The sequence below is a fragment of the Pimephales promelas genome, chromosome 23 (assembly GCF_988280905.1).
Source record: "Pimephales promelas chromosome 23, fPimPro1.hap1.1, whole genome shotgun sequence".
NCBI classification, from domain to species: domain Eukaryota; kingdom Metazoa; phylum Chordata; class Actinopteri; order Cypriniformes; family Leuciscidae; genus Pimephales; species Pimephales promelas.
Window position 1 is genome coordinate 15905829 of NC_142791.1, and position 18717 is coordinate 15924545.

An 18717-nucleotide genomic window follows, 5' to 3' on the forward strand; every position below is an offset into this window, starting at 1 on the left:
CTCAAAACTCTGGATTCTGATAGAGGGCCATGAGACTTAAACCTGAGTGCAAAAATGGAGACTCTAGACCCTTCCAGAGCTGAGATATCGAAACTCAAAAATTCGACCTGAAAAAAAAAACGACAGTGGTACCCCTTACGTTTTTTTTTTCGGGCGAAAAATTAAGGTTCTCCAATCTTCTCAAAACTCTGGATTCTGATAGAGGGCCATGAGACTTAAACCTGAGTGCAAAAATGGAGGCTCTAGACCCTTCCAGAGCTGAGATATCGAAACTCAAAAATTCGACCCGAAAAAAAAAAAACGACAGTGGTACCCCTTACGTTTTTTTTTTTTCGGGCGAAAAATTAAGGTTCTCCAATCTTCTCAAAACTCTGGATTCTGATAGAGGGCCATGAGACTTAAACCTGAGTGCAATAATGGAGGCTCTAGACCCTTCCAGAGCTGAGATATCGAAACTCAAAAATTCGACCCGAAAAAAAAAAACGACAGTGGTATCCCTTACGTTTTTTTTTTTTCGGGCGAAAAATTAAGGTTCTCCAATCTTCTCAAAACTCTGGATTCTGATAGAGGGCCATGAGACTTAAACCTGAGTGCAAAAATGGAGGCTCTAGACCCTTCCAGAGCTGAGATATCGAAACTCAAAAATTCGACTCGAAAAAAAAAACGACAGTGGTACCCCTTACGTTGTTTTTTTTTCGGGCGAAAAATTAAGGTTCTCCAATCTTCTCAAAACTCTGGATTCTGATAGAGGGCCATGAGACTTAAACCTGAGTGCAATAATGGAGGCTCTAGACCCTTCCAGAGCTGAGATATCGAAACTCAAAAATTCGACCCGAAAAAAAAAAACGACAGTGGTATCCCTTACGTTTTTTTTTTTCGGGCGAAAAATTAAGGTTCTCCAATCTTCTCAAAACTCTGGATTCTGATAGAGGGCCATGAGACTTAAACCTGAGTGCAAAAATGGAGGCTCTAGACCCTTCCAGAGCTGAGATATCGAAACTCAAAAATTCGACTCGAAAAAAAAAACGACAGTGGTACCCCTTACGTTGTTTTTTTTTCGGGCGAAAAATTAAGGTTCTCCAATCTTCTCAAAACTCTGGATTCTGATAGAGGGCCATGAGACTTAAACCTGAGTGCAAAAATGGAGTCTCTAGACCCTTCCAGAGCTGAGATATCGAAACTCAAAAATTCGACCTGAAAAAAAAAAAAACGACAGTGGTACCCCTTACGTTTTTTTTTTTTCGGGCGAAAAATTAAGGTTCTCCAATCTTCTCAAAACTCTGGATTCTGATAGAGGGCCATGAGACTTAAACCTGAGTGCAAAAATGGAGGCTCTAGACCCTTCCAGAGCTGAGATATCTAAACTCAAAAATTCGACCTGAAAAAACAACAACAGTGGTACCCCTTACGTTTTTTTTTTTTTCGGGCGAAAAATTAAGGTTCTCCAATCTTCTCAAAACTCTGGATTCTGATAGAGGGCCATGAGACTTAAACCTGAGTGCAAAAATGGAGGCTCTAGACCCTTCCAGAGCTGAGATATCGAAACTCAAAAATTCGACCCGAAAAAAAAAAAACGACAGTGGTACCCCTTACGTTTTTTTTTTTCGGGCGAAAAACTAAGGTTCTCCAATCTTCTCAAAACTCTGGATTCTGATAGAGGGCCATGAGACTTAAACCTGAGTGCAAAAATGGAGGCTCTAGCCCCTTTTAGAGCTGAGATATCGAAACTCAAAAATTCGACCCGAAAAAAAACCGACAGTGGTACCCCTTTGGGTTTTCTTTTTTTTCGGGCAAAAAATTAAGGTTCTCCAATCTTCTCAAAACTCTGGATTCTGATAGAGGGCCATGAGACTTAAACATGAGTGCAAAAATGGAGGCTCTAGACCCTTCCAGAGCTGAGATATCGAAACTCAAAAATTCGACCCGAAAAAAAAAACGACAGTGGTACCCCTTACATTTTTTTTTTTCGGGCGAAAAATTAAGGTTCTCCAATCTTCTCAAAACTCTGGATTCTGATAGAGGGCCATGAGACTTAAACCTGAGTGCAAAAATGGAGGCTCTAGACCCTTCCAGAGCTGAGATATCGAAACTCAAAAATTCGACCTGAAAAAAAAAAACGACAGTGGTACCCCTTACGTTTTTTTTTTCGGGCGAAAAATTAAGGTTCTCCAATCTTCTCAAAACTCTGGATTCTGATAGAGGGCCATGAGACTTAAACCTGAGTGCAAAAATGGAGGCTCTAGACCCTTCCAGAGCTGAGATATCGAAACTCAAAAATTCGACTCGAAAAAAAAACGACAGTGGTACCCCTTACGTTGTTTTTTTTTTCGGGCGAAAAATTAAGGTTCTCCAATCTTCTCAAAACTCTGGATTCTGATAGAGGGCCATGAGACTTAAACCTGAGTGCAAAAATGGAGTCTCTAGACCCTTCCAGAGCTGAGATATCGAAACTCAAAAATTCGACCTGAAAAAAAAAAACCGACAGTGGTACCCCTTACGTTTTTTTTTTCGGGCGAAAAATTAAGGTTCTCCAATCTTCTCAAAACTCTGGATTCTGATAGAGGGCCATGAGACTTAAACCTGAGTTCAAAAATGGAGGCTCTAGACCCTTCCAGAGCTGAGATATCGAAACTCAAAAATTCGACCTGAAAAAAAAACAACAGTGGTACCCCTTACGTTTTTTTTTTTCGGGCGAAAAATTAAGGTTCTCCAATCTTCTCAAAACTCTGGATTCTGATAGAGGGCCATGAGACTTAAACCTGAGTGCAAAAATGGAGGCTCTAGACCCTTCCAGAGCTGAGATATCGAAACTCAAAAATTCGACCTGAAAAAAAAAACGACAGTGGTACCCCTTACGTTTTTTTTTTTCGGGCGAAAAATTAAGGTTCTCCAATCTTCTCAAAACTCTGGATTCTGATAGAGGGCCATGAGACTTAAACCTGAGTGCAAAAATGGAGGCTCTAGACCCTTCCAGAGCTGAGATATCGAAACTCAAAAATTCGGGGTACCACTGTCGTTTTTTTTTTTTTTTCGGATCGAAATTTTAGTTCCTCTGATCTTCTTGAAACTTTGGATTCTCATAGAGGACCATGAGACTTAGACCTGAGTGCAAAAATGGAGGCTCTAGACCCTACCAGAGCTGAGATATTGACATCCCAGGGCGGGGCGGCAGTGGCTCAGTGGTTCATGTGGGTTGTCTACAAACCGAAAGGTTGGTGATTCAATCCTTGGTTCCACCTAACCAAGTGTCGAGGTGTCCATGAGCAAGACACCTAACCCCAGCTGGTCCTGACGAGCTGGCTGGCGCCTTGCATGGCTGACACCGCCCTCTGTGTATGAATGCGTGTATGAATGGGTGAATGAGGCAAATGTAAAGGTTAGGTCTATGAAAGCGCTATATAAATACAGTCCATTTATGCCATTATAAATATCTCAATATCTCAGCTCTGGAAGGATCTAGAGCCTCCATTTTTGCACTCAGGTCTAAGTCTCATGGCCCTCTATCAGAATCCAGAGTTTCAAGAAGATTGGAGAAACTTTTTTTTTGCATCAAAAAAAAAAAAAAAAAAACGACAGGGGTACCACTGTCGTTTTTTTTTTTTTCGGATCGAAATTTGAGTTGCTCTGATCTTCTTGAAACTCTGGATTCTGATAGTTGGCCATGAGACTTAGACCTGAGTGCAAAAATGGAGGCTCTAGACCCTTCCAGAGCTGAGATATTGACATCCCACTTAGCATTTATGCCATTATAAATATCTCAATATCTCATCTCTGGAAGGGTCTAGAGCCTCCATTTTTGCACTCAGGTCTAAGTCTCATGGCCTTCTATCAGAATCCAGAGTTTCAAGAAGATTGGAGAAACTAATTTTTTCGCACCAAAAAAAAAAAAACGACAGGGGTACCACTGTCGTTTTTTTTTTTTTCGGATCGAAATTTGAGTTCCTCTGATCTTCTTGAAACTTTGGATTCTCATAGAGGACCATGAGACTTAGACCTGAGTGCAAAAATGGAGGCTCTAGACCCTACCAGAGCTGAGATATTGACATCCCACGTAGCATTTAGGGGCGGCAGTGGCTCAGTGGTTCATGTGGGTTGTCTACAAACCGAAAGGTTGGTGATTCAATCCTTGGTTCCACCTAACCAAGTGTCGAGGTGTCCATGAGCAAGACACCTAACCCCAGCTGGTCCCGACGAGCTGGCTGGCGCCTTGCATGGCTGACACCGCCCTCTGTGTATGAATGCGTGTATGAATGGGTGAATGTGAGGCAAATGTAAAGCGCTTTGGCGGCCATTAGGTCTATGAAAGCGCTATATAAATACAGTCCATTTATGCCATTATAAATATCTCAATATCTCAGCTCTGGAAGGATCTAGAGCCTCTATTTTTGCACTCAGGTCTAAGTCTCATGGCCCTCTATCAGAATCCAGAGTTTCAAGAAGATTGGAGAAACTTATTTTTTTGCATCAAAAAAAAAACAAAAAAAACGACAGGGGTACCACTGTCGTTTTTTTTTTTTTCGGATCGAAATTTGAGTTGCTCTGATCTTCTTGAAACTCTGGATTCTGATAGAGGGCCATGAGACTTAGACCTGAGTGCAAAAATGGAGGCTCTAGACCCTTCCAGAGCTGAGATATTGACATCCCACTTAGCATTTATGCCATTATAAATATCTCAATATCTCAGCTCTGGAAGGGTCTAGAGCCTCCATTTTTGCACTCAGGTCTAAGTCTCATGGCCTTCTATCAGAATCCAGAGTTTCAAGAAGATTGGAGAAACTAATTTTTTCGCACCAAAAAAAAAAAAAACGACAGGGGTACCACTGTCGTTTTTTTTTTTTCGGATCGAAATTTGAGTTCCTCTGATCTTCTTGAAACTCTGGATTCTGATAGAGGGCCATGAGACTTAGACCTGAGTGCAAAAATGGAGGCTCTAGATCCTTCCAGAGCTGAGATTTTAAGATATTTAATACAGTTCTGGATTCTGATAGAGGGCCATGAGACTTAGACCTAAGTGCAAAAATGGAGGCTCTAGACCCTACCAGAGCTGAGATATTGACATCCCACGTAGCATTTAGGGGCGGCAGTGGCTCAGTGGTTCATGTGGGTTGTCTACAAACCGAAAGGTTGGTGATTCAATCCTCGGTTCCACCTGACCAAGTATCGAGGTGTCCATTAGCAAGACACCTAACCCCAGCTGGTCCCGACGAGCTGGCTGGCGCCTTGCATGGCTGACACCGCCCTCTGTGTATGAATGTGTGTATGAATGGGTGAATGTGAGGCAAATGTAAAGCGTTTTGGTGGCCATTAGGTCTATGAAAGCGCTATATAAATGCAGTCCATTTACCATTTATGACATTATAAATATCTCAATATCTCAGCTCTGTTAGGGTCTAGAGCCTCCATTTTTGCACTCAGGTCTAAGTCTCATGGCCCTCTATCAGAATCCAGAGTTTCAAGAAGATTGGAGAAACTTATTTTTTTGCACCAAAAAAAAAAACCGACAGGGGTACCACTTTTTTCGGATCGAAATTTGAGTTGCTCTGATCTTCTTGAAACTCTGGATTCTGATAGACGGCCATGAGACTTAGACCTGAGTGCAAAAATGGAGGCTCTAGACCCTTCCAGAGCTGAGATATTGACATCCCACATAGCATTTATGCCATTATAAATATCTCAATATCTCAGCTCTGGAAAAAGTCAGTATCTGAGATATTTTCATCAGCTATATGTTCAATCACTTCAGAACTGTATATTCTGCACATGAAAAACTTTAAAAAATGTATCGGTACTGTGATATTTTTTTTTTTTTTTTATAAAAGAAATTTAAATCAGCATCACTGAAAATTCAGTAACAGACTTTCAAACCTGCTGTCCATTCTAATGGACAGACACATTTAAAAAAAATCCTGATTTAAAATGTGCAATTCTACAGTCGATTTTTAACTTTTAATTAATAAGTTCAATCTTTCTATTTTACATACAAAGTACGAAATACTGGCAAAAATATATACAAAATGTAACTACACCTTAGACAATGTTGCTTGCTCCTGTGTTTGGAGTGAAGTGCTGCCATGCTTCTCTTCAGTGTAGAGGTTTTTTTTTTTAATCTATAATTACTACATGCAGAGCTTTACTGGCATTTGATTGGATGACAAATGTCCAATCTCATGGACTGCAGGCTTTAAACTAGGTGAAATACTCCAGAGGTTAAAAAAGGGGACTGACATGTGATGTCCATTGTAATGGACACAGGGTCTGAATGGATTAATCCACAAATAAACTGCTAATCAAATACCAGTTTTTTATTTGGTTTCTCGCATTATAAATATTGTAATTACATTTATGTAAAAACTATTTTACATTATATACACTACAACCACAAACTCAACAGTAAAGCCATGTTTGAAATGGCCTATATGCACTTTTGAACATCTCACAATCCTGATTTCTATCCTGAAGACTCCAGTTTCCATCTTATTTTACATTTCTTGCTGTACCCTTAGACTTCATGTGGAAACAGTTTGCCATTGGCAAGAATTAATTTATACAGTTGTCTCAGTTTTGACCGGCATCTTTTTTTTCAAGCACTGCAACAACAGATTCCGTTCCATTTCATACCTGTGAGAGAAAAAAAAACACATGTAAGCTTATCACTGGCGAATTATAAAGTCATTGGCAAAAGCACATTTTGTTTTTCCTACTTTGCGATTATTCTTTGTTCTTCTTGATGCTCTTGCTCTTCCAGCTTCTGCAGAATTACTCTCAAAATGGGCATCTCTAAATTGAGGTACTGAGCTACCTGTCAAAGCAGTGGGAACAATATATTAGTTTAACTTTATTTGAGTAAAAACACATTTCTGTCATGTCAGGAGAGCTTGTCTTACATCAAGGCTAACTTCCTGTTCGTCGGCATCCATGAGGAACATTTTCATAATTCTGTTTGATGGTCCCTGTAGAACGCGTTCCCACAGTGGCAGGTCTGAACTGCTCAACCTTCGTTTCTCTACCGACAATGGATTTAACAATCAGAAATGTGATTCTGTGAATGTCAAAAAAGTCTAAACTAGGACAGAGAATCTTGGAACAAATTTTGGATGAATGATGACACAATTCTTACCAAATTTGGATCAAAAATTGGGATGGGGGGGGGGGGGGTGTATATAATTATAAAAGAAACTACTCCCACAATTAGAACTAAATTAAGATTTAAAACTAGTTTGTTCGTTGTGATTTATTTATTTTTTTTATAAATTAAGGGTGAAAGCATTAAACTGAATCAAACAAACCTCCACTTTGATGAATGCAGTAGAGAGCAAATTCATTTGGACTGTTTTCTATCTGCATTAAAAAAAAAAAAAAAGATGTGTGAATTTGTCTATCAAAATGAAGGGTGGAAATCCTGAGTCAAGTACAACAAAATGGCTGAAGTGACTTAGCAATGTTAAAGGGGTTATGTATTGAATTGCCAGTAGTAAAAATAATACCTACTTTAAATTTCTGAAGAAGCTGTGTAATGACTTCTTGTGTTGTCATCTTGCTGGTAATGTGCACATTTGTGGTTGCTCCATATGATGGTGTGAAAATAGATGTCTGCATAAACAAAATAAACCAGAATTCTATAAAAAGGCTCACAAAACAAGCACAATTTCCCCCTTTGTATTCATAGATGAAATAAATTTGTACATACTGTAAGGGTGAATTAATAATGACTTTTCATTAATGGGGGAACTTTTCATTTTAATAGTTGGTCTGCTTATAAGACCAGGTTCGAAACTGTGAGGCACACAGCCCTACCACGATAGCACAGAACGAGCAGTGCGTTGCTTTTTTTATTTTGCTATGCAACCACTGAAACAGCTGTCCTGTCAGTCAAGTGAACATCAAATCAGCCTTTTATTAACTTTTTGTTAACATTGTGGTAGTTACGGTTTGTGAAGTTGTTAAGCTCCTAGTAACCCGCGAGAGCACCACAAGTTTATCACCCATCATCATCACACTCTACGGGCGTTCAAAGCAACTATAGCTTTCATCACTACAACTGCCATAGGAAAACAATTCAAAAAGGTCCTGACCAAAAAAATTGTTTTTGTGAAGACAATACAATTTTTGACTAGAAAATACTATATAAAATTTCTCAGAATTGTAAAATATAAACTCAGTCTCAAAAATGCAGTTTGAAAATGCCCTTGTTCTCTACGTCGCAAACAACGTTGTAACCAATCAAGTCAATGTGGATGTGAAACAGGTGTGCCTTCAGGTTTATGTCTTCAGAGACCGCTTTGTGTCTGCTGAGCCCGTTCTCACCCCAAGGCGTCATTTACAAAGCTTTTGCCAAAGCGTAGACATCCAACACACATGGCACCCTTTAGCGTCAAATGAGACGCAGATATATAAGGGGCAGAAGGCGCCTCCTAGTGGTCTAACCCTACCCCATACCTAAACCTTCCATAACCGAAGCATCTAGGTCTCGGGTAGGGTTAGGGTTAGACCACTAGGAGGCGCCTTCTGGTCCATATCAAAGTCCTTTCAGGCAAGTCATGCCACTCGCCACCATCTTGGCAACGCCTCCGGACTATTTCGGACTTAACAAGACCAGGCTCCTATCTAAATTAATGGGCAGAGAGTCAGAACTGCAGTTTCATTGGTCACCATGACATAAAAACGGCATGTATAAAAACAGCAGTAAAATATAATAAAAATCGCTGAAAAAGTTTGATGACTTTGCACTAAAATAAGGTTTAAAACGGCGTTTTCCCACAGGTTATACTTTTACTGTGCATGCGCAAGGGTTCTCTCGCTCTCTGTCGCGCGCGCTGCACAATTTAAAATGCGCGCTCTTGCTCGCTCGCTCTAGATTCCGGGAGATTTGAACTAATTTGCGGGCAATTTCGGACACCCGGAACTTCTGGGAGACTTGGGATGTCTGATATTTACACAACGCACACATGTACTGCATTTCTAATCTGCCGCCTTTTCAAACAGTTACGTATTTAAATGTTTCCCGGCTTGACCGTTACAAGCAGACGATTGGCTGTCCAGCGGGAGGGGCGGGGCATTTGCATACAACCTCCATCTTTGGTGTTACAGGTTTTCCCTATACATTTGTATTAAGGATTGAGGAAGTGGCATGTCTCTATATAAATAGTCTCTGCCCATATATATCTGTGTCTCATATTGACGCTAAAGGGTGCCATGCACATTGGATGTCTACACTTTGGCAAAAGTGTCGTATATAACGCCTTGGGATGAGAATACGTTGGTCTGCTACACTCTCTGTCTACTCACTTTGTTTGGAGTAAGAGTTCCAGTTGTCAGTGTGCAGAAATTTCTCAAGTGTGAAAAAAAAATAGGCCATTCACGCCTGCTTGTTATGGGCCCATCCCAGAGTACCAGAGTACCAGACGCATGACTTTTGCTTGCATTTGAGCATGATGAGTGTGAGCCCTGTGAATCCTCACTGTTAAAGTGCTTCGTACTTGTATCACATATTTTCAAGGGCAAGCTCCTAAAATGAGATTGTGAAATTCTGCCACAACATAGGAAGTTCCTGAGGTCTGCTTTCAGGGGTAAAGCTTACCAATATTGGGTTCTTCCATTCGGCCTAGCCTTGTCACCCTACACATATACAAAATGCATGGATGCACCTCTTGCTCCGCTGCGATTTGACATCGAAATGTCGTCCTCACTCATCTGGTTTCTCTGAGGTTGTGACTCAGCGTCAAGAAATGCATTTTCTCTCCTACCCAGAGGAAAAGGTACTGGTAATCTCTCAACATGTGGTCATACACAACTGTATCCCACACATTTCAAGACCATTTTAAACACCCTGAGTGATAGCAGGCATGGTAAGGAAATTTATCTGCATCACTTTCAAAGATTTGTAGATCTTATCCATTGTGATAGCTATTGGCCTTTTGCACCTAAGACTGTTTTAGTTGCTGCTCAAAGCCAGGGGATTTCATCCAAGGGCTGATCCTCAAAGACAAATAAGGTTCATTCGTCACCCGTTCAATGTGGCTCAGATCCCAGTTCCTATCCTTGGTTCCCACTCTTGATGCATCTTGTAATAGCAAAATGCTAATGACAGACACATCCGGCAGTGGGGCGGCACTGGCTCAGTGGTTAATGTAGGTTGTCTACAAACCAAAAGGTTGGTGGTTCAATCCCCGGTTCCACCTGACCAAGTGTCGAGGTGTCCATGAGCAAGATGAGCACCTAACCACAGTTGCTCCCGACGAGCTGGATGGCGCCTTGTATGGTTGTATGGCTGTCGGTGTATGAATGAGTGTGTGAATGGGTGAATGTGAGGCAATATGTAAAGCGCTTTGGTGGCCATTAGGTCTATGAAAGCGCTATATACATATATAAATGCGCTATATAAATGCGCCATTCAATTTACCATTTACATCCTGTACGGGTACAGCCGTCCAGCTTTCTGGCCTGCTTGAGGAAGTCCTTGAAGGACTTCCTCAAGCAGTTAAGGAGCTACAATATCCTACTGCAGGTGGTCAACACTATGGTAGTCACTTAAACTGTGTTCTATCATGTGAACAGGCTAGCCCTGCAGGTTCTGCTGTGGGGACAAGTTTCTGTCCTTCAGGGCTAGAATGTGAGTAAACAGATATGGAAAAGATTCTACGAAGCAGAAGTGGACCTCTTCACCTCTCAAGACATTGCAATTATCGAACAGGAGGAACCCCCAGGCATTTCATCCCGGCCTGAGCTGTGATGCCTTGATGTTTGGCCCCTGTGGGAGACCAACTGAGGTACGCTGGGTTTCCAGCTGATGTTGTACAGACTAATCTCAGTGCTAGGACTCCCTCAACAAGAAGAATCAATGCCACTAAATAGGGTGTTTTTGAAAGGTGGACCCAGTCCTCTGCTAGATTGTTTCACTACCGAAGTTTTTGCAGGAGAAATTATCAGCAGGCACATGCCCCGCCACTCTCAGTGGGTGCCATATTGGCTTGCAACTCCCTGATTAACGGGGTGCCAGTCAGGAAGCCCCCTCTGATTGCCCGTTTCTTTCATGGGGCCAGGCAACTGAGACCTCCTGTTAGAGTAACGATCCCTTTGTGGGATTTAGCGAGGGTCTCAAGGGTCTGGTCGAGACCCCGTTTGAACCTCGGGACCCTAAAGATGGTTTTCCTCATGGATATTACTTGACAAAATAGAATTTGGGGATTTGCAAGCTCCGTCGACCTCACCATGCTGGGTAGACTTTGCCCCTGGAATGGTCAAAGCTATTTTTCATCCTCACTCTAATTATCTACCTAAAGTTCCATTCTCGACTGTGCATCCGGGTCATTCTTAGAGCTTTCTGTCCACCGCCTTTCACTACACAGAGGCAGGAGAAACTTGACCGAATGTGTCTACTACGTGCTCTTCAGACTTACGTCCACTGCACTAGCCAGTGGTTTAAGTCAGGGCAACTCTTCATTTGCAATGGGTGTCATAACCTGGGGGCGGTCTCCACTAAGCAAACAGTGTCACACTGGTTGATGGATACTATTACTCTAGCATATAAGATGTGGGGTCAAGCTTCCCCTCTAGGAATTAGGGCTCATTCTACCAGGGGAGTTGCTTCCTCCAAAGCTTTAGCAAGGGTCCTCTCAATACACATTCATCAGATTGTATAGCTTGGATGCTCATGCTACTTGAGTCAACATCCCAAGCTTCCTTGGCATGTTTGCCACACACTCACAACTGGTCAAACAAAAATATTTTCCCATAGCGCAGTCAAGTAACCTGAGATGTTATCTTGGTAATTTTTTTTTTTTTGCTGATATGAAAAATCAGGTACATTTAGCAATATAGTGGGCAAATGATGTATTTTACAATGTTATGATAAACTAATGCCTTTCTCCACTGACGTAAGTTGTTCAAAGCGTTTCTAAGGATACTGATATTTAGAAGGTAGTTGCCTGAACCTGAGATGGTGAATGGGATTATGGTTTGTGTAACATCAACACATTATTAGATGTCTGATAACGTAGTCAAGCAAAAGGCTGATCATATTCATTACTGTGATGTGCTGTATAGAGCAATACATTCTCTCAATACATACAGTACATTTACTCTTGCACTACTTCTTCTGAATCAGTTTCTGGTTCAAACATACATGACTGATTTAAACCAGTACTTCCACTTATCATTGTGCAGCTTTTGGATGAGGTATTCTGAGCTTATGCCTGTAGGTGGGGCTAATTTGCAAATTCATGAGTCCGCCTGTACTAAATGAAGCATTCAATGTTAGTTCAATGTTGATATTATTCGTCCCATGTTGAAAGGCAAGACAGTGTTGGTGAAACAACGTTACAATGTCAATTATGATTTAATTAGCAAAATTGAAACATAGGCCTATTTCAACGTTGATTCAACCAAAGCACTTGAATACAATGAGCTGAGAAAGAGCAATTTCAGAAGTAGGAAATTTCCGATTACATGAAGACTTCATGATTTAGGCCACATAAAACTCGACAATCATGGTGAAATATGTCGATAGAAGCTAGTACAAGTACAAATTTAAAGTTAAAAAGTTCACAAAACATGTTCCCCTTTGTTGACATTTACAGATTTATGTAATAATTATGTGAATTTCAAAAGTTAAACTATATAAAATACCCATCAAAGCAATAATACTGACAACATTATTGATAATTTACATCTGGCTTCAATGTCGGTCTTGTAGAAAAGGGACAGACCTTGTAGTTGTAGAAGTGTCCATTGATGGAGAAGCGATTATTTCTGTTCCTCTGACTTTCAACCATCTTCTTACTTTTCACCCTCATTTTCACCAGCGAGGCATCACTCACGGTACGGGTCAGATATGAACTTTCTTCAATGGTAGGCACAGCCCGGGAAGGCCTTAAAGTCTTGCTCTCGTATGCGATGTAGCCTTAAAGAGAGATTTAGTTAATTATTGGTTAAAAAGTGTGGGGGCACTATAATGCACTCCATACTGACTACTTGTAATATAAGTATAAGAACCTTGAGTAGGATGTTCAAGTTTCGTGGATTCAGCTTCCTCCAGCTCATCAATACGAAGATCATCAAATTCTCCCCATCGTGTCATACCCCTAATGGAACATAACATTTTATTAAATCACAAGCATGTACTCTAATGATAAAGCATAAAAAGACAAAATCTTTAATAATGATTTATAGGTAATTTTGTCATGTTCACTGTACAAATGGCTTAGTCTCATCTAAGACAGAAAGTTTGTTTTGTGTCCATTGGCTTCCTGTTATAATGTTGCCTTATTTAATGGCTTGCTTTTTAAGCAAACAACACTTGTTTGAAAAAACTGACAAGAGTTTATTTTCATCATGTAATTTTCAAATTCAATTTTAATTTCCAAAGGGGATAATTCTGTAATCATTTACTCACCCTCAAGTTGTTCAAAACCTGTATGATCTTCTTCTCTTGATATTTTGAAGAATGTTGGTAACCAGGCAATTGATGGACCCAATTGACTTCCATAGTATTTTTTTTTTTCTACTATGGAAGTCAATGGCATCCATCAGTGGTGAACTAGGTCCAATTAGTGGTCCATCTTACCATAATTCTTTAAAATCTAATATTGAAATATCTAACAGAAAAAAATAAACTTTTGGAACAACATGAGGGTGAGTAAATGATGACAATTTTTTTTCAACCATCCCTTAAGGATATTCAATTATTATGTACTTATTTATAATATAACTTTACTCATGTAAATAAGTATATAAATATTTTTCATACACTCATTTACATATGAGTAATATTTTAGCAGATATTTTAAAGGTTATATTCATTCTCTTTCTGGAAATAAACTTTTCTGGATGTCCAAATGTTCAATCAAATGCTCTCTATGAGAATGTCCCTCCCCTAATTCCACATACAAGAAGCAAATCATGTTTATTATGTAATCCAAATGGAAACTAAAACTAGACTAGAGATTATGTCTTCGATATGTCCCTCTCTATCTTTGTTTCAATAGAAAATACATCAACACACCATCATTTGGTTTCACGGGGTCTTTAAAGTCACCATGAACTCAAAATTGACATTTTTTTTTAAATGAAATATTCCATTATTTAATATAAATCATTTTCAATTCATGTGCCTCGTAGTCTTTAATCAAAAGCACTTCCCTTCCCTCTTCAACCCGGTATCACGATAAGACGTGAAATAATCACGTTGGTCCACTTTGGAAAACGTGTAGATGTCACGGTTTAACCACCTCAAACGTGAAACTTACACGTTTGCGTTAGCACGTTCCAGTGGAGAGATACCCCAATGTTGACCTATTCTACACGCAATCGCCTCTGCCATAACCGAGAAAAATGCAATTTTGTTTAATTGACGATTACTGAGAAATGTTCTATTATTTAAAATGCAAAAAACATTTATTATTTTCAAGGTGAAAAGGATTCATTTGCCTTGATCCACGCCGAAAAAAAAAAAAAAAACGTCTAAATGTCACGTTTTTAATGAAGTATAGCCTAATGAGTAAAACGTCTAATTTCCAGTGTCCCCCAGGTCCTCGTTTAGTTTTAGCTTACCTTTTGCTTAAACAAGGAGCTGGGGGACGCCGGAAAAATAGACGTTTTACTCATTAGGCTACTTCATTAAAAACGTGATATTTAGACGTTTTTTTTTTTCGTCATGGATCAAAGCAAATGAATCCTTTTCACCTTAAAAATAATACATGTTTTTTTTTTTTTAAACATATTTGATATATTATAAAAATATATTGAAGTTCAGTAATTTCACTTAAATAACAATTAATAGGTAATTATCATTGCCATTTAAGCGAAATTACTGAACTTCAATATACAAGTTTGATAAAAATCATCATTAAAGAAGAAAATTTAAAATGGCATTTAGAGGCTTTTGCATCTGAACTCTTCATATATATATATATATATATATATATATATATATATATATTTTTTTTAATATATATAAAAATATATTATATATATATAATATAAAATTATATAAATTATATAAATTATATAATATAAAATATAAAAATATAATATATATATATATATATATATATATATATTAAAAATAATAATACAAATAAAATAAGCAATGTATGATATAAAGCTGTTTAATCTTGACTATCAGATCCAATACAAAATAGTTGTTCATATATTTTCAGGAATCTATTACATTTTTTATTGCTAGATAAACTAAAAGATTTAAGCAGTGAGTCTACTTCAACCAAAACATGTGAGAAAATAGGAAGTGATCCCATAAATTTGTGTTTATGGATGAAAATTTTGCCAAATAAAATAAAAAAAAAATATAAATGTATTCTTTGGATGTGTGGGCATCAGTATAATAACAAATAATATCTTTCAAATTAAAGGAGTGTGCATGAATGGGGGTTTTATTTAAATGAGAAAATATAGACCAAAATTTCTGAACCAATTTGAAAACAAAATTCCATTTTTCTCGGTTATGGCAGAGGCGATTGCGTGTAGAATAGGTCAACATCCGTATCTAACGTGTTAACGCAAAAACGTGTAAGTTTCACGTTTGAGGTGGTTAAACCGTGACATCTACACGTTTTCCAAAGTGGACCAACGTGATTATTTCACGTCTTGTTGTGATACTGCAGCATCTTCTTTGATGGTGTGTGTTTACTGGCGTGAGGGCGGGGCAATCCACCAATCACAAACCACAACCATCCAATCAATTCCCCACAGACAAAATCAAGTTTTTCTTGTCTGAGAATCAGTGTCACTCAGTTAAACTCTGGCCCCATAGAGATCCATTGTACAGTACAGTCAACTTTCCATGCCACTGATATTGTCAATAAGAGAGTTCAGGCTTCATTGAATATGAAATATTCCTTTAAATAGACCAGAACATCTTTTCTTAGCCTTTTTTATTTTATTTTATAGCTTTTCCCCTTTAACTGAAAATATGTCATATGCAACACACCACTGGTTTTTACACATAAATAATGTATGTAATTAAAAAAAAAAAATACAAACCTTTTATTTCCAAGTGGACTCATAGGGTCTGGTGGCTTGACAGACCACTCATTTGTACATATCGGTTTCTCATCTTGTATTTGTAACTGAATGGGTTTCTTTACACCCCAGGAAATGCCAAGGATGCCTTCAAATGTCACCTTCCCTTCATTCTATAAAAGCAGACATGGCACGGTTATTACCGATCTGCTATTCGGTTCTGTCCCAGCAGAGGGCAGTGGAATCCTGTTTATGGCAAATTATGATTGTAGGCCCAAAGTCCACACACAGTGCAAAACCACATGGTACTATCAAATACCGTCTAGAATAGTCAAACTTGTCTCGCTTGTATCATTAATTGAGCCTTAATGTAATGAATGCATTATCTACATAAAGATATAAGTGATTTACCTCATAGACAGTGAGCTGCAGGTGTGTTGTGTCTTTAAGAAAGCAGTTGTAGGTGTTCAATAAAGAGGAAAACTGAGCCCTTTGAATCCAGAAAAAAAAATCAGTAAGAAATATACTTATTTTGATACTCCATACTCCACTTTAGACATTCATAGGCTGACTACACGTCAACCTATTCTACTAACCCAAACACGAACAGTCTGCTACTTCGAAAGAGAGTTAAATGACATGAAGTTGCAAGGTACTTATAGAGATTATAATGTCTAAAGTGGACCATCGAAATTAAAGTGTAACCAATAATACACTTGAATGATGAAAGCTGAGCAAAACAAAGATGGCTCTCAAACGATAAATCGCATCCAAAATAAAAGTTTGTGTTTACATAATATATATGGGTGCACTGTGTATAATTATTTTATATATAAATACACACACATGCTTGTATATATGTATATACTGTATATAGATTTATATGTATATATATATATATATATATATGAAGAGTTCAGATGCAAAAGCCTCTAAGTGCCATTTGAAATTTTCTTCTAAAATGATATTTTTTATCAAGCTTGTATATTTAAGTTCAGTAATTTCACTTAAATGACAATTAATAGGTAATCTTCATTGCCATTTAAGTGAAATGACTGAACTTAAATATACAAGCTTGATAAAAATATCATTTTAGAAGAAAATTTCAAATGGCATTTAGAGGCTTTTGCATCTGAACTCTTCATATATATATATATATATATATATATATATATATATATAAATCATATTTTTTCTTAAATATACATGCATGTGTGTATATGTATATATACATATACAAAATAATTATACACAGTGCACCCTCATATATTATGTAAACACAAACTTTTATTTTGGATGCGATTAATCGCGATTAATGGTTTGATATCCCTAATATGTGTGTGTGTGTGTGTGTGTGTGTAAGACTACTCACCTGGAGCACGATTTTCCGGCACCAATTAGAACAACAGAGTTTGACTGACCCGCATTCATTTCAACAGACTAACCCAATCTACAAAGAAAGTACATTTTTTCAAGCACCATTAAAACACACTAATGACACACTCAAGCCGTGAAGACATTCAAGTCAAGACTGCTGGTCCCTCTCAAGATATTTATTCAGAATGAGTTCCAACTGTGTCCAAACACGTTTTTCGTCAGCATTATTAGTCTCTGGTATTTGAGTGAAGGCAGCTGATGCGTCCACGCTAATGTGTCATTAGCAATCAGACCTTTTCAAAGCGCTGTGCTTTAAAAACTCTAAAGCCTGCGGCCATTGGAGCAAAAAACACACTGGCAGTCTTGTGTGTTCAGGATTGTTTGAGTTGTACTTTCACTTTGCTTGCTCAGTCCTAGCAGGGACATTGAGTGAATTTGTGTATTAGAGGGAGTGGTGTGGTTTTTCAAGTTAGAGCACGCTCTTTATCCACAGATACAAATCCAAACAGCTTTGACTGACAAAAGATCTGTGCATCTGTATGTAAATACGTCTGACATTTCCCAATGCAAACACACATACAATGGCTTGAAACAACATTGACATTTAAAGCCACAGAGTGTGTTTGATTCAATTCAGAACTCATTTTAGATAAAGACACAAGTCCCTCGTGTATTCATAACATTAGCATGTTTTCAATTGAATTTATTACTTCATTATACTTACTTTCTCACAAACAAACTTGATTTAACTCATTAGCCGTATTTCATTTTACATGTAGTTACTGTAGTAAATAATGCAATAAGTAGCCCTAAACCAATCCCTATCCCGAAATCCCTAACCCTAAGCTACATTTCATTATTACTTAGTAATTACACTGTAACACGGACACCTTCAAAGAAAGTGTAACCGTAACTCTTTAAACACAAAACTGTAGTGGCACATGAACACTCTCACAGTTCACTCACCTGCGGTCTGCTTAGATCCAGTGTCAGTGGACTTTACCGAGGAAGGGGTCACATATCTCTTCCTAAACGGCCAGCCCGGGACAGAATGAAGAGCCACAGTCCCTGTCAGGTGTTTTCCTGACTATGACAATGTTGTGCTATAACTTGATCCAGCTCACCTCTTCTAAGGGCTTTCTGGGAATGCCTGTCAATCCAGTGAATGCATGAACACACCCACAGGTATGAATCCCATAGGTTTGAATTTGTCGGCGGAACAGGAAGTTTTTCATTTATTAGTGACGCACTGGCCTCAGATGTTGATAGTGGGCTGTTTCTTAGTTTACATATCATTTACCTTAAAGATTTTTGAGCAGGGTGTGAGATATGGGAAATTAATTTAATGAAGAGGATACACAAAGA

General features: G+C 38.5%; 1 protein-coding gene across 1 annotated transcript; it reads right to left on the reverse strand.

Annotated features, from left to right (window-relative positions):
- Positions 1–6284: 6284 nt before the first annotated feature.
- On the reverse strand, positions 6285–18500 carry rassf6 (Ras association domain family member 6). Its single transcript, XM_039677866.2, has 11 exons — positions 18319–18500; positions 17348–17425; positions 16387–16465; positions 15997–16148; positions 12991–13079; positions 12705–12898; positions 7489–7590; positions 7287–7338; positions 6885–7003; positions 6702–6799; positions 6285–6618 (listed from the first exon to the last, which is right to left on the reverse strand). Exons 2-11 carry the CDS (start codon positions 17404–17406, stop codon positions 6543–6545), a joined length of 1020 nt encoding a protein of 339 aa, XP_039533800.1. The 5' UTR covers positions 17407–17425; positions 18319–18500; the 3' UTR covers positions 6285–6542.
- Positions 18501–18717: the final 217 nt, after the last annotated feature.